At 37.5% G+C, this 21,709-nt stretch overlaps 1 protein-coding gene across 1 annotated transcript in view; it reads right to left on the reverse strand.

Annotated features, from left to right (window-relative positions):
- Positions 1-21,709, reverse strand: part of ZMPSTE24 (zinc metallopeptidase STE24) — a 57,354-nt gene continuing 35,645 nt past the window's right edge. Inside the window, exons 7-10 of the mRNA XM_059044072.2 lie at positions 20,366-20,550; positions 6,401-6,505; positions 4,738-4,881; positions 1-1,968 (exon numbers count right to left, since the gene is read on the reverse strand). Coding sequence (XP_058900055.1) covers positions 1,744-1,968; positions 4,738-4,881; positions 6,401-6,505; positions 20,366-20,550 — 659 coding nt within the window. The 3' untranslated portion in view covers positions 1-1,743. The remainder of the gene's footprint in view (positions 1,969-4,737; positions 4,882-6,400; positions 6,506-20,365; positions 20,551-21,709) is intronic.

Below are 21,709 nucleotides of genomic sequence, written 5' to 3' on the forward strand. Positions count from 1 at the left end.
TGCATTGGCAATTTTTAATGTTTCACTTGTGCAGAGCTGAAATTTGTATTTAAAGGCACGGAAGGAAGGAAAGGCAGTTATCACAGCATGAATTCACAGATGAAAGATGCTGGATCAAATCATAGCACTGTTCCTCTTTAGCCTTAGGAAAATAAATAATGCGGTACTAAACTAGATGTTTATTTTTATTATATTTCCATGTAAAGACATCACCCAAATGTCAGCTGAGCAAAAGACTTTCTGGCCAGATACCAAGCACGCACAGTTGATCCCACTTTGGAATAAATGCCCAGAAGGTACACATCACCAGTGGGTGGGAGCTCTAGGCACAAAGTTGGGTCTCATTCAGAAAGTGGACAGAGATTTGAATCAGTCAAACATGCAGCTTCAAAAACTGGAAATCTTTCATGACATTTGTTTTGAAAATAAAAATTGTCTGCATATCAAGAACTATAATTTTCTAAAATGGAATCAGGCCTGATTAAATAGCACTTATGACTTACTGATAAAAATTAGAAAAATAAAAACAGAAACTCTTCTGTCCTTGAAAGAGATAGAAAATTAAATTTCTTCCTGTAACATCATAAGAGAATCATCAGTATTTCAATCTTATATCTCTTAAAATGTCATTTCTTCTTCTTTCCACATTCTCCCATTTTTAAAATAGCAAAGCCTGTTCAACATGGCAATTTCTGCTAAGTTAAAGGATGCACTATTTATTGAATACAAGAGTATGAATGAGAAAAAGCTGAATGTTTAGAAAAATACTCGTTTACCTCTAATGGGATCATACCCACCAGGTGGAAAGAAAAAGACTTGCTTAAAAACAAAACCAAAACCCAGTGATTTAAAACATTCTGTACATAATTACTAATTTCAAAGCATTATTAGAAACTCCTGATCAGTGTATAGAAAGAAAGGGAACAGAGAAATTTGATAGAACAGGAGAGAGCATATTTCTAACTACTTTCATTTACAAAACATCAGCCTTACCAATTATTATCTTTCTTCCTTATTTAAAACACTGATTGGCCAGCTTAAATCATTACAGCATGAAAGTAAAAATAACTCTCAACTTAGGTATGAGCACACAGTGATTCAGGACCACTGTGTCTGGCTTACAGAGAGGATTCAGAGGTGGTATTCCCTTTTAAACATATGTCCCCAAACCCCTTATATGCAGGTTCCATGTAAGCATGTAAATAAAACAAGTTCTGTATTTTCTCAAGTAATTTTACAAGTTGATGGTAAACAAGATTTTAAAGATAAAACTATGCCTTTAAAAACATGAAGCCTCAAAATTTCATCCAGTGTTTTCTTAAAGAAATGGATTATTAAAATCATTTTTGAAATGAGATATTAAATGTATTTAAATCTTGGTTTTTCCATACTTAATAATTTTTCTTTAAAAAAAATGTTTAAAAACATCAAGAGGGCTTCCCTGGTGGCGCAGTGGTTGGGGGTCTGCCTGCCGATGAAGGGGACACGGGTTCGTGCCCCGGTCCGGGAGGATCCCACATGCCGCGGAGCGGCTGGGCCCTTGGGCCATGGCTGCTGAGCCTGCGCGTCCGGAGCCTGTGCTCCGCAGCGGGAGAGGCCACAGCAGTGAGAGGCCCGCCTAGCACAAAAAACAAAAACAAAAACAAACAAACAAACAACAACAACAAAAACCCATCAAGAGCCAGAACATGCTGCCAGGACAGAAATAATCAGAAATGTCTTCAGTTGCAGACCCTGGGCAACTCAGTCTTGTTTTGAATTTTTCAAAGCCTGAAGTCTCTCTAGTAGTGGAGGATGAGAATAATGCCACATAGAAAACAACCAGTCAGAAACAGGGAAACCCAAGTTATCTTTGTTTAGTTTGATTAAAGCAGAATATAAGTCTTTAGCCTTCCCAAGTTTCTTGGCAAATGCATCAGCTTGAAATTCAAATCTGCGGCTTAGGACTGTTAGGCAAAAAGAAAGAACCTGAAAAAGTAAATAAAAGTGTTTTAATCACTGCTTCCCTCTTTGTTGTCACTAAGGTTTCATGAGCCAAAATTGTAGAGGAAGTTTGGCTCAGGATAAGAGAAACAGCAGGCCAAAAGAAAGATCACTCATATTTAGGGGACCTAGGGTGGGGGAATTATTAAAAAATGAGCCTCTTCCCCCCAAGCCAACAGACCAGAAACAGATATATATCCAAAGGAATGTCAGTCTTAACAAAGAAATACTAATATTTGAGAACCTGCCATGTGCTGGGCACTGAATTGACACTTTACATATTCTCCAACAATCCTACAAGGTAATACTCTTACTCCCGTTTTATGGATGAGGAAGGTGTATCTCAGAGAGGTGAGATAACTTTCTTGTAGTCACACTGCTAGAAGGTGGAAGTGCTGAAATTCTTGATGATTCCAAAGCCCATGGACACTACCTTCCTCAGATACAGGTAAGATGTGGTGATTTATATTCAGACTTTTTTTTCTTTTTTAAAAAAATTCTTGCTCACTTATCCACCTTTAAATGATAACTGAGAACATTCTAATATATATATGTGTGTGTACACGCACACACACACACAAACACACACACATATATATATATATACTATAGCCACTAATGACAATCTCAAAATAGAATTTTCTAAAGTGTTCTGAGCTATGGTAGCTTCATCAGAATAAACGTTCAGTCCCTGAAGGTGACAACTATGAAGAGGACAAATTTCATCCAAAAATATAAATTTTGAGGGAAAAGTAATTTATTTGCATATTGAACTATTACAGGTTGAATGACATGTCTATTTCTTACCTTAAAATATGTCAGCAATAAAAAAAAAAGTTTAAAAAGTCTCTCCTCTGTACCTCTTATTTCCACTAGCAGATATAGAGTTTCAACATAAAATCTGGGAGTTCCTGATACCTTCTTAGATATGTTCAAAGCTAATATCTGAATTCTACCTGAAATTTCTTTCCAAATCTTGAATGTACTTTTCGGGACAGAATCATTAACTAGTATCTATCTGTCTGTCTATCTATCTATCTATCTATCTATCTATCTCCTGATTTCAAGTGTCCCAGGCTAACTGTTCCTTGAATCTCACTGTAAGACATAAATAGAAACATAAGCAGATACTAACCTATACCTACCTACTCTGCTGTAGGTTTGCAAGCTCTTCTTGATGGGGCAATTTCCCCATTTTCTGGGAAAATATGTCTTTCCTATCATGACCTCTTAAATGCTGACATTAAACATAAGATTTTCTGTTTAAATATTTAGTCTTTTTGAAATGAATCTCCTGGGCTCACCAAGGTTTTTAGAACAGTTGCTAATATCTCACATTTCAAATTACTCTAATACCCCACATTTACTAAGACATTTTTTGAAGTGATCTCAACTCAATATAAGGAGACAAAGACAAAAACTGAGAGGCCAAATTAGATGCCCAAAGGAGAACCACTAACATTACTGGTGCCTTACTTATAAGAGGACACTTATACTCAGTCAGAATCTAGTAACTTTTACTTAATGAGTTTGATTATCTGATTTCCCAGTCTATGATTGGTTGAAGAAGAAAATTATAAACAGATAATGACCATAACAGAAAGTTACACTGATATTAGCAAGGATTATCAGCCTGACAGTGAGCGAAGAAAATCAGTTAAACAAATAAATAAACAAACAAACAGCATAACTGCTTAAAGAGCAAAGCAGTCTGGGGCATTTCATACACATAGCTCAGTGTCCTTAAGGCATTCCTGAATTGTGATTGAAGATAGAAATGACAATTACCACTATAAGGTGTTCTATAACCTCTTTAAGAAGTAACAGTCTGTATACAGCATTTTATAAATATTCTCAGCAAAAGGTAAAATAAAAAATTAAAACATTTAGAGTTTAAAGATAATAAATCTCAGTTCTCTGGAAAATGAATGTAGATTCTGTGGACAACGCTATACAAACATGATCTATTCCTCTCCATTTTTCTTTGCTGGTGCCTTACAACCCAGCCCACCCCCACCTTTTACGGAGAAAGTTAAAACCTGAACTCTACAACCTGTCCCAAGAAAGAATTCTTCTAAATGGAGACATCTCAAGATCCCCGATACTATTTCTGGGCTTAATGTGGAAGCCTAATCAATTAGTATCAGGACATGTTGCCATCACTGGATTTATTCATATACAGTCTCATTAATCTATGTCTTATCACATATACGGAGTCCCCCTACTGAGTGGTTCTTAAAAACTACACTTATCGTAAAACACCCAATTCTGATTCAGAGTGCCTGGGATGGGATGCTAAGGCTATTATGAATCAGGTGGTCAGGGAATACAATCAGAGGAACACCGTCATACAGCCTCCCTTATCCAGTCATACTTATACTCAATTATTATTTGCTTTGTCCCCTCACACACAGAAGGTTTTCACCCAAGCACTGGTGAATATGTGGTCTAGGACATAGCATTCCAATAGTTAATCTCCATCTACCAAGTCTCTAGGTACCTGTTATATCAAGGTTTTCACCACTAAAGTCTAATTCTCCACTTTTTTTTCCCCTAACAGTATGCAAGCACTTGTTATTTGGGATTGGGTTTTTCTGCTACTTTCTTATACTAGCTAGTAAATCAAGGGACTAAACCTTTGTTTCATCTGCTTGTTAAAACTCTAGTTTTGTTTTGTTTTTTCATTACCCTAAAGGTTCTAGATTTGAAATAGACAAGGGCATATGTGAGATAATTTTAAAGAGTATACGTTACCTCATTATAAGGTGAAAAAATAAACTGGAAGATGATCAATAGTCCAATTAGAGTGGGTTGGCTGTCATAAAAACCAAATGCAGCAAAAAGCTCCTTTCGACCAATTAATACAGCAAACAAGAAAAAACACAGGAAAGAATTCATCTAGAAAGAAGGATACAAAATTTCTAAGTTATTTCTAAGCTGATTTCACTGTGGGATCAGTAGAACAAGACATAATGATGTGATTTTAAGAATGATGTTAGTGTAATCACAGAAAAAGTTATTTAGGTCGTTTTATAGTTTTACTTTTATTCTAGAAGGAGAGAGGGCCTGAGTTGAGGATATATATACTAATTCATTGTTAGTGGACAAATAATGGTTTAGCTGGATGATTAGGGCCTTGGAGCAAACTAAGTGGATGGCTAACAAGATCTGGAAAGAGGTATATGGTAAAAGTTCCAAAATTAGCCCAGAGTATGATAATACTTAGGTCTAATGTGAATGTTCACCAAAAGCGTTCCACAGCAGAGGAGGCCCTCTCAATGATCAGGTGGAGAAGATACCTGCTCTGTGGATGTTAGCCAGCTTCTTTCCCTAGCCACTCTAGGGCTTGGTCAAGGGCTCATGAACAGAGTGGCCATGGTGATAGGGATGGAGTCCATGCATTAATCAACAACACAGACATCCCCCCACTGGCTCTTGCTGAGTGTCCCGTCCCATTTTTCAGAAGAGGTAATCAACCCCAGCCCTGATGAAGTACCTCAGGGACCAGCCCACCACCCTCATAGTAGGCTGATTCTATTGGACCCCTTCCTTCATGAAAGCAGCAGTGATTTTCCTTATTAAACTGAATAACTTACATTAAACTTGGATTTGGACTTATTTAATGTCTTACTCACTGCCATGTATCCGTACAACATAGCTTCCAGCCAAGGAATTCATTTTTATACCTATAGATGTGAGGTAACAGGAAGGTACATACAGGGGTGCATAAGTCTTCCCATGTAATCCATCACCCAGAACCAGCTGGCCTTTTAGAAAGGTACAAAGACCCATTTAAGTCTCAGTTGAGGCCATATATGCTCAGAACCAGTCAACAAAACACAGTGCTACTTCACTTAGAGCCTTAAAACTGTGGTCACTCTGTTGGTTTAGTGGTATTAATATCCAGAAGAGGAGTATTACAGAAATTATTATCTTCTTTATATTTACTACCTTTTCCAATGTTTTTTCTATGGGTATATAATGACATTTTTAAAAGAGAAAAAATGTTCTTTAAAAAGTATTTTAATACCCAAGTTATCTGGGCTCACTCCTTTTGATCTTCACAGCTCCTTAGCTGAGCAACTCAGGAGGTGGTGATGATGACGATGGTGATAAAAACAATAAATACTTATATAGTACTTACCATATTCCAGGTACTACTCCAGACTCTTTACATGTATTAACTCATTTAATTCTTACATCAGTCCTATGAGATATCATCACTCAATAAGGGAATGGAGGCAGAGAGAGGCTCAGGAACTTGCCTGAGATCACACAGGTAGTAAGTCAGGGAGCCGTGATGTGAAGCCTGGCTACAGAGTCTGTCTTAATCTCTCTACTATATGAACTCTCATGCCTGCTATATTTATAATTTGACTATCCTGCCATAAAAAGAGAATTGTCACTCCAAACTTACCTGGCTAATAATGATATTTTTGACTGTGTGTCCCAACTTCCAGTGCCCCAGTTCATGGCCTAGCACAGCAAGCACTTCCTCATTTTTACATCCTTGTTTCTTATTCTGAATCAAAGAACAAATTGAAAATAAATTACCAACAAACTTCAAAAAGTTTATACCTTTTAACCCAGAAAGAGCCCTTCTTAGATTCTAACTTAAGAAAACAATTGGACTTTTGTGCAGAACTGTTCATTCACTTAACAAAACATTCCCTGAACCACTCCACATTAAATACTGGGTTAAGCTTGAACACAGAATCATGAACAAACAGACATATTCTGACTTCATGAGTCGACTTTAGATTAGAAAAAATATAAATCTTTATCAATAGGACAATAGTTAAATAAATCATGACACAGTCATGTGACAGCCATATTATAAACCCATTAGAAATTTTGCTTTCAAAGATTATGTTGCAACATGGGAAACTGCTCATGATAGTGGCCAAATAACATTTATGTTATACATCCACTAGATTTATATCCACTAGATGTTTTCAAAGATTATGTTCTGACATGGGAAAATGATTCATTAGGTGAAGAAAGCAGGAAACAAAATTAAAAATACATAGTATGATTCCAATTATGAAAAAATGCAAATGTGTATGTAAAAATACACAAATATAGAAAACAGACTGAAAGTATATCAAAATGTCAACAATAGTTTTTCTATATGGTAAAATTACAGTGATGTTTATTTCATATCTTTCCTATTTTCCAAATTATCTGCTAATAAGCACATATCACTTATGACCTCCAAAACCACCAGGAAATTCTATTTAAAAAACTGAGACTTCCAAGCTAAGATGGCAGAGGGTACATTCACATCTAATTTTATTCCCTCTAAAAACTCCAGTAAAATTACAATCAAGAGTTGGTTTTTTAAAAGATGTAAACCCACAAGGATAGGGAAAACAGGTGAGGTGGCAATAGCAACAACATTTTGGAAGCAGGAAAGCAGACAGACAAATGATAATGGACTAGGCAGGCCAAAGAAAGTTACATCATAAGCTAGCAGTGGAGAAAAGAGAACCAGCCTGATTTACACTGGCTGAGAACACTGATTAACACTGAGAGTCTAATTTAAAGGGCTCGAGAACTAACAGTACCAGGTAATTCTGGAACTGGGGAACAGAAGGTGGTGGCTGAAATAAGAATTGAGAGCTGTTTGAGAAATGGCTAAAGCTCCAGATTCCTTCTCCAACTCCACACCAAAAGGCAAGTGCTCCTCCTCGTTCTGGCAAAAGCCTGAAATCTCATTCTCCCTGGATAGGGCAAAAGAATAGGACACTTCAACTGGGAGTTCGACATAGTTGAGGGCCTGGGTACACTAGCAACAGACCATGTTGCTTACCTAATGGTATGGTACACTGAACACTGAGAACTCCCTCTCCCAAACTAGTCCTTTCCCCATACCTGGCTCCCAGATAACTACCCACCAGGCAAAAGATTAGAAGGGCACTCCCTGGGAACTGACCATTCTACCAGGAAAGACCTGAAGATACTAACAGCAGGTATTCCTCAACTACAAGCACACCCAAGCCAAGCTACAGTGAAGCTCAAAGTTGATAAGCCTTATCTATAGGCTCAGAGATTCCAATCAGGTTTTCAGTCCCATTCCTTTACTAAGGAGTACACGAACAAGGATTATCAGGTATACAAGGTAAGCTGTTAAGATGGAAGACCAGATACAGAAAAAATGCAGTGTGGAAGAAACAGAAATTATAGAAGGAGAAAATTCAGAGATAAGATATTACATTCATGGAAAAACAGAGGATACTGTAAAAATGGGAAATTCAGAGAAAAATAAATCTTGGAAATTAAAGCTTAATAGAATGATTGGAAGGACTTCCCTGGTGGCACAGTGGTTAAGAATCTGTCTGCCAAATGCAGGGGACATGGATTCGAGCCCTGGTCCAGGAAGATCCCACATGCCGCAGAGCAACTAAGCCCATGCACCACAACTACTGAGCCTGCACTCTAGAGCCCGCGAGCCACAACTACTGAAGCCCCTCGCTTCTTGTTGCGGAGCCCGTGCTCCGCAACAAGAGAAGCCACCGCAATGAGAAGCCCACACACAGCAAGGAAGACCCAATGCAGCCAAAAATAAATAAATTTATTTATTAAAAAAAAAGAGGGCTTCCCTGGTGGCACAGTGGTTGAGAGTCTGCCTGCTGATGCAGGGGACACGGGTTCGTGCCTCGGTCTGGGAAGATCCCACATGCCGCGGAGCGGCTGGGCCCGTGAGCCATGGCCGCTGAGCCTGCGCGTCTGGAGCCTGTGCTCCGCAACGGGAGAGGCCACAGCAGTGAGAGGCCCGCGTACCACACACACAAATAAAAAAGATTGGGAGATGATGGAATCTCCCAGAAAAGAGAAGAAATAAAGACATGGAAAAGCAGGGGAGAAAAGCTAAGAAAGTTCAATATAAGAAAGCCAACATTCAAATAATAGGAACTCTGAAAAGAGAGAATAAAAAAATGGAGAGGAGAAAATCATCAATAAAACAATTCCAGAAAGTTTCCTAGTACCAAAGAACCTCAACTTCCAAATTAAAAGGGCCCAATGCATACCCAGCACAATGGGTAAAAACAGACCCACTATGTTGTACATTTGAAACTAATATAATATTGCAAATCAACTATACTTCAATTTTTAAAAAAGGTTCACACCAAGGCATGTTAAATTTCAGAACACAGAGAAAGGATCCAACAATTTTCTAGAAGTGTAAAAATTAAAGTAACATACTAAGGATAAGTAAACTGAATGGTTTCAGACCCTCACCAGCAATGCTGAAATCAAGAAGACAATGGAGAGTTCCCTGGTGGCCTAGTGGTTAGGATTCCAGGGCTTTCACTGTTGCAGCCCAAGCTCTACCCCTGGTAGGGGAACTGAGATCCCACAAGCTGTGTGGTGCAGCCAAAAAAAATTAATTAATTTTTAAAAATAAAAATAAAGCAATTTAAAAAAAAGACGATGGAACAATGCCTTCATGATCTTGAAGAAAAAGTATTTCCAATCTAGAAATCTAAACCCCAGTCAAAGTGACAGAAAAGAATGTGACAGAAAAGTGAAGGCATTTTGATGCAAGGACTCAAAAACTTTAACATGCAGTCTTTCTCAGGAAGGTACTGGATTGAGGATGTTCTTTACCAAAATGAAGGAGTAAATTAAGGAACAAAAAGAAATGGAATACAGAACACAGGAGACCCAGTGTAGGAGAGAAGTGAAGGAAATCTCTAATGGTAAAGGGCAACCCCAGAATGACATCTATACACCAGCTAGAGAGGGTAACCCATCCAGATTTGAACAGTGTGACTCGAAAGAAAATCTGTTGAGGGCTGCCATGATCACACTCTCAGTCATCATACCATTTTTTTAACCTGGAGAAACTAGTAGAAGATGTACACTATCAAGAGAACACAGCAAATCAACATGGAATCAAGGATGAGCACAAGGGAAGTCCAGTATGAGAGCTGAAGAGCAGGGCTTCAGAGAAACCACCCCAAAGAAAGAAAATAGAGATCTCTCTCGGGGTGTGGCAGGGATGAGGGGGACTAAAACTAATAAGGTTAATGATGCAATTAAACCTGTAGGAAATTATACTGAAAGACAGCAGAAGTTGTGAGAAGAATTAGCAAAAAGATAAAAGGAAAACTAAGCACACTTTTTAAAAAAAGCAATTATTAAGCAAGAGGGGGAAAAGGTAAGGCATGCTCAGCAGTGAATAGGTACAACATTGTTTTACAATAATGTTTACAAAAATGTTTTGATACTAATTTAACCAAGAACTGTAACAGCACTACATTGGAAGAATTGAGGGAAGGGAGGAGCAGAGCGGATGTTAGGACGAGAGCTAAATCCTCATCTACCGTAAGTGAAACTCAAGAGATACAGTGTCAGGGACTTCGCTGGTGGCCCAGTGGTTAAGACTCTGCACTTCCACTGCAGGGGGCGTGGGGTGGATCCCTGGTTGGGGAACTAAAATGTCACATGCCGTGCGGTGCAGAAAAAAAAAAAAAAAGAGATAGGGTCAATAAATAATAGTACACATACAATATAGAAAAATGATGTGTAAATGTCAGAAGAAGCTAAAAGAGTTGCAGTCTGTGGGGAAAGGGCCCTGGCAGGACGTGAGCAGCACAGAGAAGCGAGAAACATGAAACTGCTATATTTTATTATATGCTTTTTTTGTACTCTGAACTTCTAAACAATATGTTTGTGTTACTTTAATAAAGTAAAATTTAATGTTAAAATTTATTGGAGCACTGCTTCCCTAACTTTACGATAGCCTCTCAAACCAACATTACAAATATATATGTAAATACACACATACAAACACACACACACATATACACACAAAAATATATACATACACATGCATACATATTTTTTTTCCTTCAACACATATGAAGAATAGGCCAGGAAAGATTTAAAAAGTAACAACAAAGTTGCTAACATTTATTAAACAGTGACTATATACCAGGTCCTCTGTGCTAAATACTGTATTATAACTCATTTATACATCATAATCAACATATTAGATAAGTACACTTATTACTGCCCTTTAAAGATGAGAAAATCTAGACAACTGATGGGAACATACTGTATAGCACAGGGAACTCCACCTAATGCACTGTGGTAACCTAAATGGGAGGGAGGTCCAAAAGGGAGGGGACATCTGTATGTGTATGGCTGATTCATTTTCTTGTGCAGTGGCAGCTAACACAACATTGTAAAGCAATTAATTAATAAAAATTAATTTAAAAAATAAAAAAATAAAGATGAGAAAATCTAGGTACAGAGAAATTAACTAATTTTCCTATGGCCACACAGCCAATAAATAGAAAACCTGGGATGTGAGGCCAAGTAGTCTGATGCTAGAGACTTGTGCTTTCAACTTTCACACAACTATAGATATAAAAGTAAATTATTCAACATTTATCAAATAAACAATTTTTTAATTAACAGATATGTAATCATTTGCATATTATTATAGTACTGGTTTTAAAATAACTAAATATAGGGAATTCCCTAGTGGTCCAGTGGCTAGGACTCCATGTTTCCACTGCAGGGGGCACAGGTTTGATCCCTGGTCTGGGAACTAAGATCCCGCACGCCACATAAAAATAAATAAATTAAATTAAATAACTAAACCTAAATGGTAGGTGGTCATATGAATGATAAAATATAATGTTTACAAAGCCAAATAAAATTCTCACTGTTTATAAACTTTCCAGATTCAATTTAAATAGTGCCAAGACACAAGGAAAAATTTAATCTTATACACACACTCTCACATGTGCATACCCACATTCACTCACCAACACACACATACTCTGAAAAACATCTAAAAATGCTTAATAAGGTAAAACAAATATCTTTTAAACATATAGTTTAGTTTATTTTAAAGTAAGAAAAAGCCAAAGGTGAGGAGTTGAAATTAACATCCCTTGCATAATCCCATGAAGGGGTATACTCTGAGTCAAAGAGTGAGCCAGAAAAAAAAATGCTGGCAAAGTAGCCCAACTGTGTCAAGCTGATCTAACGTGGAAAAAAAAGAAAAGTCTCCATTAAAATTCAAAAACATTATCTGCATGGTCTAGAAAACCCCAAGATGAGATATTAAAGTGCTTCTGGCTTGGTAGCACTGGGGCCAACTGATAGAAGCAAATACAAATCCTCTGTTGAGGAATGTACCCTAAACCCAGACGCTTCAAGATTCCCGAAGATTAAGATCATTGACCTATTATGAACTCACAATAAAAATTACCAAATACTTCAGAAAACAAGCCACAATGAGTAAGAGTTAGCAGAAACAATATGGAGCTAGCTGCATTAGCTCCTTAAGACTTCAGATACTGGAATTATCAGATACAGAATAAAAAATAAGCATGTTTTATACAAACAAGGGACCTAAAAACATGAGGAAGGAATAAGAGACTACCAGAAATGGCTGATTTGAAAAAGAACCAATTAGAACTTTAAAACACAATGGACTGGTTAAAGAACAGATTAAATATAGCTAAAGAAAGAATCCATAAACTGGAGTGTAGAGCTGAAAAATTACAGAATGCAGCTCCAAGAGACAAATATAGAAGAGTGGTTAGGACCCATAGGAGACAGAATGAGATGGTATAACATTCATCTAATTGGAATTCCAGAAAGATAGACTAGGGAGAACAGGAAAGAAGGAATACTTTAGATAATGGCAAAGAATTTTTAAAACTTCAGGAAAGACATGAGTCCTTAGATTCAGGAACCACAGTATATCCCAAACAGGACTGGGATAAATAAGTCCATACTTTCACAACATGAAAATCAAAGAGAAATCTTAAGAATAACCAGAAAGAACTAAAAAAAAAAAAAAAAAAAAAAAGACAATAAGCTCAGAGAAGACTTTTTTTTATTTTGGCCATGTGGCAGGCAGGATCTTAGTTCTCCGACCAGGGATTGAACCCATGGCCCCTGCAAGGGAAGCACGGAGTCCTAAGCACTGGACCGCCAGGGAATTCTCACAGACCAGACTTTTTCAACAGGAACAAAGGAAATCAGAACAGAATAGAAATAAATAAATAAACAAATATTAGGATGCTAGGATAAATAGCTGTCAATCTTGAATTGATATCTAGAATGAGAGTGATATAAAAACAAAAACAGGGACGACTTCCCTGGTGGCACAGTGCTTAAGAATCCGCCTGCCAATGCAGGGGACATGGGTTCAAGCCCTGGTCGGGGAAGATCCCACATGCTGTGGAGCAACTAAGCCAGTGCGTCACATCTACTGAGCCTGCACTCTAGGACCTGCGAGCCACAACTACTAAGCCTGCATGCCACAACTACTGAAGCCCGCATGCCACAACTACTGAAGCCCGCATACCTACAGCCTGTGCTCCACAACAAGAGAAGCCACTGCAATGAGAAGGCCACACACCACAACAAAGAGTAGCCCCCGCTCGCCGCAGCTAGAGAAAGCCCGCGTGCAGCAACGAAGACCTAACACAGCCAATAAGTAAGTAAGTAAGTAAGTAAATAAATAAATAAAACAAAAACAACTTTCCAAAGAAATTTCTAAAGCATATACTCTGGAAGAAGCAAAGTAATTTCTAAAAGGAAGGTGTGAGATGAATACGGAATGGTAAGCAAAGACACAGGTAAGCACATAGGTAAACTTAAATAATGATTGTATAAAATAATAATAATGCTAATTTTAGGGGTAAAAAATAAACAAGATAAAACTAAAACATAATATGAAGGGGTATAATTAGATCAAAGTATTTATTTAAGGTTCCTGGATTGTTCAGGAAGCAGTGAAGATACTGTATATTTTAAGATTTTAAGGTATATGGGCATGATTTATTTTTAACAGCAACCATTAAAATAGTCATATATGAACCTTCAAACCTTAATGACAACCCAAATATCATTTTTTAAAAACCTTCAATAAGTTCTAAAAATAAAGCAAGAGGAGGATGTGTCTGTATATGTTTGGGTGGAGGTGGGTGGGATATGAAAAGGATAGAGGGGAAAAAAGGCATAAAATAACATGGTAAAAATAATTTCAAATATATCAGTAATCACAATATACATGAATGAATAAAGCTTGTCAAAAAAAAGAGATGGTGAGTGTTAGATTGGATTTAAAAGCAACCGTAACAACAAAGTCTATCTATGTATGAGACATCTAAAATATAAAAACAGTAAGGTTAAAAGTAAAAGGATGAATGTGATATGGTGATGGTTGCACATTATATACTAAAAACCACTGAACTGTACACTTAACCAAAACATAAAACAGAAGCAATATTGTAACAAATTCAGTAAAGACTTTAAAAAATGGTCCACATCAAGGACTTCCCTGGTAGTGCAGTGGATAAAGACTCCATGCTCCCAATGCAGCAAGCCCAGGTTCAATCCTTGGTCAGAGAACTAGATGCCACACACATGCCACAACTAAGAGTTTGCATGCTGCAACTAAGAAGCCCTCATGGGCTTCCCTGGTGGCGCAGTAGTTGAGAGTCCGCCTGCCGATGCAGGGGACACGGGTTCGTGCCCCGGTCCGGGAAGATCCCACATGCCGCGGAGCGGCTGGGCCCGTGAGCCATGGCCGCTGAGCCTGCGTGTCCGGAGCCTGTGCTCCGCAACGGGAGAGGCCACAGCAGTGAGAGGCCCGCGTACCGCCAAAAAAAAAAGAAGCCCTCATGACGCAACTAAGACCTGGCGCAGCCAAAAGAAAATAATTTAAAAGTAAATATTTTTCAGGACTTCCCTGGTGGCTCAGTGGTTAAGAATCTGCCTGCCAATACAGGGGACACAAGTTTGAGCCCTGGTCCAGGAAGATCCCACATGCTGCAGAGCAACTAAGCCCCTGTGCCACAGCTACTGAGCCTGTGCCCTAGAGCCTGCAAGTCACAACTACTGAAGCCCACCACCTAGAGCCGGTGCTCCCAACGAGAGAAGCCACTGCAATGAGAAGCCCACACACTGCAACGAAGAGTAGCCCCTGCTCACCGCAACTAGAGAAAGCCCACGCGCATCAAGTAAGACCCAACGCAGCCAAAACTTAATTAATTAATTAAAAAATAATGTTGTTATTTAAAAATAAATATTTAAAAAATATTCTTGTTTTTAAAAAATAAACAAAATAATAAAAAAAGCTTCACCTATGGGACACATATCTATCACACAACAATTACACAATATATACCCTAGAAAGTGAAGGCTAACAGTTTTGAAATAAACTCCAGCTACTTACAAGAGTGAAGTACAAAAAATATAGACAAAAAGGGAATTTATTTTGTTTTATACACCTTAGAAAAATGCAACCTAATGGAAACACAGGCAACAAGATACTGGAATCTAGATATTCTACCACTTTTCCACTCCTTCACCAATTCCTCATTTTTAAGGAAAATGACCACTTAAAAATGAGGCTGGGTCTTCCCTGGTGGCGCAGTGGTTGAGAATCCGCCTGCCGATGCAGGAGACACGGGTTCGTGCCCTGGTCCGGGAAGATCCCACATGCCGCGGAGCAACTAAGCCCGTGAGCCATGGCCGCTAGGCCTGCGCGTCCGAAGCCTGTGCTCCGCAACGGGAGAGGCCACAGCAGTGAGAGGCCCGCATACCGCAAAAAAAAAAAAAAAAAAAAAAAAAGAGGCTGGGTAGAAGGATAGATTAAAATGACTGGCAAGATAGCATTTACATTTATTATCTCTTTTCCTTTTAAATAACAGTGTTTAGGTCAGAATACATTTGGTAGAGAAAGTAAAGAATGAGATAACTAGCCTAGTTTCTTAAATGGCTAAGAGACACGTGTACCTGTACCTTCAAGGAATGGCCATCAAGAGGGGATAACGAACAAAGCACCAATTAATAGACATGTATTCTAAGGCGGAAATAAAGAGGTGCAACTGAAGACTTATATACAAAAATATTCATTGCAAGAATATTTTTAACAGCAAAAAACTGGAAACAACCCATACACCCAATAAAAGGAGAATGATTTTAATTAATTAATTAATTTATTTATTTATTTTTGGCTGCTTTGGGTCTTCGTTGCTGCATGCGAGCTTTCTCTAGTTGAGGTGAGCAGGGGCTACTCTTCGTTGCAGTGTGCGGGCTTCTCATTGCGGTGGTTTCTCTTTTTGCAGAGCACAGGCTCTAGGTGCGCAGGCTTCAGTAGTTGTGGTACGTGGGCTCTAGAGCACAGGCTCGGTAGTTGTGGCACATGGGCTTAGTTGCTCCACGGCATGTGGGCTCTTCCCAGACCAGGGCTCAAACCCGTGTCCCCTGCATTGGTAGGCGGATTCTAACCACTGTGCCATCAGGGAAGTCCCGAGGAGAATGATTTTTTAAAATGATGATTTAAAAAGACTAGAAATATATATAGTAAGATGTTTATGGTTAGTTGGATTATTCATGTTTTCTAATTTGTCTATTAGTTTAATAATAAGCAAAATAGGTTGCTTTGTTTAATAATAATGATAACAGTTCCCACTCATTAAATGGTCTATGTACTAGACGCTGTATTATTAGATATTTTACATACAGTTTGTTAATCTCCACTACTACAAGGCAGCTATCATTAGCCTCATTTTATATAAAGTAACATAGTCTTTAGGCTTCTATTTTCACTAGTTACCTAATTCCCAGTATGAACTATGAATTAATTCTTTTATAAAACAAGCAGGTCTCTATTAGATAACATAGGCTCTTGTCTCTTGGTTTAATGTCTGGGTTTAGGAAGCTATTCAGAACTGCATGGAGTCACATTCAAAGATATGGAATGAAAAGAGCTTAAATAAGGGGCACTTTCTGCAGAAAGGAGATGTTTATTGGTGGTAGATTCTTAGACAAAACTGGATTTTCTTTTCTTCCCATGCAAATTTCACATACAAGAACAAAAATAAGTACCACATATCTTTCACTTTTCTATAGCACTTTCCTTTTCATAAAATTCATATGCTGATTCATTTGATCCTCACAACACCAAGCTGCACAAGATGGGAAGTAATATCTTCATTTTAGAGATAAAGGACACCGAGAGGTTAAAATGTCTTAAGATCATCTTGCTAATAAGTAGTGGGGAAAAGCCAAACCCACATCTCTGGATCTTGTCCTCCATTATACTTATCAAGTGGGAATACTTTCACATGACCCTAGCACTTGCTGGGGAAATACTTGTTTTCTTCTATAAAAGTACAGCTTTTATATATTAAAATTTTTCCTTTTACTTAAACTGCTTTTGAGACAGGTTGTTCCAATGATCGAATTTGTCTTCTGAAGGATAAAACTGTAGAGAGTAAGTTTCCTAGACATCTTTTAAAATGTGAATAGCCAGTATGAAGATATTCATCAAAATGTTAATAGTAGTTATCTCTAAGAGTAGGGATTTCAGATAACTTTAGTTTTCTTCTTTAAACGTCTGTTCAAAATGAAACACTTCATCCTTTCTACGTGATCCAAACTTAAAACCATTTTTGCATCCCCCACTGTGTTGTACATAGTAGGTGTTCAGTAGCAGGTGCTGAATAAACCACTATTTCCTAAACTTCTGCCACACCTGTGTATTCTCTGTGTGATTATTTAATATCTTTTAAAAAATCAATTCACTTTTTAAAAAACTTAACCTTATCCTAAATGACAATTTTCATGAAATCATGATAAGCTAGTTTTATCTTTTTCCTAATATACATTAATACATATAGCCATTCAAATTTCAAATATTGATATGCTACCTAAAATCACCTCACCTGTGGTACATGCCCTGGCGTTCTGCGTCAATCTTTGACTTTCTCCTTTACTCCCCATAGTAGCAATCACCCAAGTACTTTAAATCCATCTTTTATTATGACTCCATACTTATTCTCACCTCTTACTCTAGTGTAGGCCCTTATTTCATGCTTATCTTGGTTATCTTGATGCAATAGGCCCCTAGAAGTCCCCCTTGCCTCTAATCTTTGCTCTATCATATGTGTTGCCACCAAATTTTAAACTTCCTAAAACAAGCTTTGGCTTCTACCCAAATCAATCTAAACTTTCCGGGCCACTGAAAACAACCACTCAATGTCTTCAGGAAGAAGTACTTCACAAACTGATCCTGGCCTACCTTTCTATCTCCTTCTACAAGAATCCATTTATTCATTAGTCTCAGAATAGCCATTGTGTAGTTGTCTTTATAGCTTTATTCATTCCATATCTTCAACCTGAAAAGCTCCAACCCCAAGTCAAAATTTTGCCTAGTTCAAATATCCTCTCTTAAGAAACCTGTCTGACCATTAGCATCTGCATTAATTTCTTAATTTCTAAAAGCCACACTATTTCAACCACTCATTTACCACCCTCTGCCTTAAACTATGGGCTATTTGTATACATATCTACTCTCCTCTACTAGTTCTAGGTTCTCTAGGGTAGGACTATGTAACTTGTATATAGATGCTAAAATATTTGCAGCTACTCTTCAAGAAGCCAACCAAATAACTCGAACTCCATTCAACATGGTTCAAAAGACTAATCTTTTCTAAGATTTAAGCCAAAGAATACTGTTCTCACAGATACTAAAGGTCAGTTATTTCATTACTAAAATCAGCAGACCACTATCTAACACCCAGGTTTGGCTATAAAGTAATCCACTCTGTATGTGGATACCTCTTCAGCAGGTTGACTTGCTGAACTTGCATGATTCCCCACTGTTGTCACCTGGTTACTCTTTTTGGACTTCAGTTTTCCTGTCTATAAGATGACCTTAAGAGCTCTTCCTAGCTTAAAATCCTATGACTCTTGGTCAGACCAAAATGACTTTTATTCCAATATCTGGACAGGATAAACCCACTTGTTTCCCTTTTTTTTTTTTGGCCCCACCACGCGGCATGTGGGGTCTTAGCTCCCCAACCAGGGATTGAACCACTGCCCCTTGAATTTGGAGCACAGAGTCTTAACCACTGGACCGCAGGGGAAATCTGATAAACCCACTTAAAAATAAATATCATCAAAGGAGTTAACCTTCATTCAATGCTGTTTAACCCCTTCACAGAATTTTGTTCCATCTACATATTTATAACAGGCTAAGCACTCTATTAGACCATCTCTTTAGAGTCAAAACAGATGCTCAGTGATAATAGTTATTTTCTGGTACTTAAAGTACATAGAGTACAAGGTTATTAACATATATTATTTCATTTAATCTTAACAACCCTAAAAGGTAGGCATCTTTATCCCAGTGTTTTTCAACTAGGAGTGATCTTGCCCCCTCCTTCCAGCACCCCCCAACCCCAGGGACATCTGGCAATGTCTAGTGACATTTTTCATTGTCACAGTTGTTGGGAAAGGAGGGATTGATACTGGCATCTAAAGGGAGAGGCCAGAGATGCTGCTAAACATCTTATGATGCACAAGATAGCCTCCCATGATGAAAAATTGTCCGGGCCAAGATGTCAATAGTGCCAAGATGAGAAACCCTGATGGCACTGTCTTTCAGTTAAGAAATCAAAGATTAGAGAGCTTAAGTTACTTGCTCAGAGTTACACAGATCCCAAATCATCTCTGAATGACACCAAAGCCAATGGTACATTCCGTCACACACACAACTACTGGAGACTGTTTCTGATGAAATATGTACTGTTTTCTTATCAGTGTTTCCCCTCCCCATTTAGTCTTGGTATACTTTAGATTTTGCTAATCAGCATTAGCTGACCTCATCCAGGAGAAGATTCAGAAAAAGCTTTCTCAGACTAAAAGGTCAGATTTAACAAACGTCTTCTCTTGTGCTCTTACTGCATCCAGTATTTATAGCTTCACTGCAGCAATTACCATATTGTACTGTGCTTCTATGACTTTCTCCCCTTTAGACTATAAACTCCTTAAGAGCAAGGTTTGCCTCTTTATTTTTGTATTCCTAGTGCCAAGGAAAGTATCTCAGCACAGAGTTTACATTTCATAAGTATTTATTAAACAAACAAAAGAAAACTGACCAAGTTACATAGTATACCCAAGAATGCACAGCTACTAAATGACAGAACCAGGATTCAAATTCAAGTCTCTCCACTGCCAAAGCCTGTAGTTACTATATCTCAATTAAGCTAAAAATGAGATGTTTATCACCTTTTTATCTTGCCTGTGGGAATTCTTCAATCATAAACATGTCAGGAATTATATATAAAGTCCCTGTTTTAAAGACAACTTATAATCATAAGAATTTTCCTACCTTATACTTGTGTACATTCTGTGAAAGCTTGCAAGGTAGTTAGCATGTAACGATAGTGATAATCTCTCCCAAATACCACAGTTATAAAGGGGCCACTGTGTTTTTATTTGATAGTCTCCCTGAATTCAACACTCACTACATAGAAATTAATGTTATTTTGAGTTGTCACAGGAACTGTTCATAAAAACTAAGCCAGGGTCTCTTAGGAAGAGAAGAACTCACTTTAACTTTAGCTTTTATTTCTTCACTGTCCCCTTCTCCATCATTGCGGGGTTCCATGCCAGACTCCTCCTGGATGTCTTTGTTTAGTACAGAATACTCTTCTAGTAGAGTGTCAAACAAAACTATTCGCTTGTTCTTGAAGAAGCCATAAAAATAAGCATTGCTGTGGGAAGAGCGTTTAGATCCTAAGGAAAAGACAGTTCAAAGCATGGAAAATAATTAAAAAGTATGGGGTTTTTTGGAGAGACGCTTAGAAACTGAATTACTGGAAAGGACGTTAACATTTCAAATTGTTTAACACCTGAAGAATATTATATCAACATAAACCACCACCAGCAGTGGAAAGTGTCTGTTTCTTTGCAGTCTTGACAACAAATATTTATGCTCATTGCAGCTTTATAGCAATAATAAATAAAGCCTAAATATCCAACAGTCATGGAATGATTAAATTATGGTAAAGCTATGAACTGGAATTTTAAGCAGCCAGAAAAATGTATACTTTTGAAATATTTTAACAAGATAGGAAAAAGCTCACCAACATAACTGAAAAGGATGTAAAACTTCATGTATATAAAATTCCATTATTGTCATGAAAAAAATGTACATGTAAATAGAAAAGCAGAAACACAAACCTATTAAGAAATATATTAAAATATTGAAGTGTTTATCACTGGCTTCTAGAAATATGGATTTTTGTTCCCTCCCTTATACTTTTCTCTGTTCCAAGGCTTTTAAAGTCAGTATACTTATTTAATCAGAAAAAATTAAAACTATCTTAAAAAGACTGAAAAAAAAATCCTAAATTTTTAACAGTGGCTAACAGTAGCTGAACTATGGTTGATTTTTATCTTCTTCTTTATATTTTTCTTTATTTTCTATACTTTATTTTCTTTATATTTTATGTTCTAGCATGTGCAGTGAATTTAGTGGTTAAGAATGACTTTAGGTTCAAATCTTGGCTCTGCCATGTATTAGTTGTGTAAATGTAAGAAACTTTCTTAATTTCTTTAAGCTTTGTTTTCCCATTTATGATATGAGGCCAGGACTTTTTGGTTTGGTTGCCTGTAAGTTAAGAGCCAAATATGTGGTCCAATTTTATCAATAATATAGGACCTTAGGATCTGGAAAGCTGGGTATTTAGATCTTATACTTCTATCTCATTTCTATTTTCTCTGATTCTAATTTTTAAATTAATTTAAAAATATTTCTTAGAAGCTACCTGAAGTTATCTATGGAAGTAGGCAGATAAATAAAACAAAAATGAATGTCTTAGTATCGCCCACTGGTCTAAGTATCTCAAAGTGTGGCCCAAAGAATGCCTACACCAAAATCACCTATGGGTAC

The sequence above is a fragment of the Kogia breviceps genome, chromosome 1 (assembly GCF_026419965.1).
Source record: "Kogia breviceps isolate mKogBre1 chromosome 1, mKogBre1 haplotype 1, whole genome shotgun sequence".
In the NCBI taxonomy this organism is placed as follows: Eukaryota; Metazoa; Chordata; class Mammalia; order Artiodactyla; family Physeteridae; genus Kogia; species Kogia breviceps.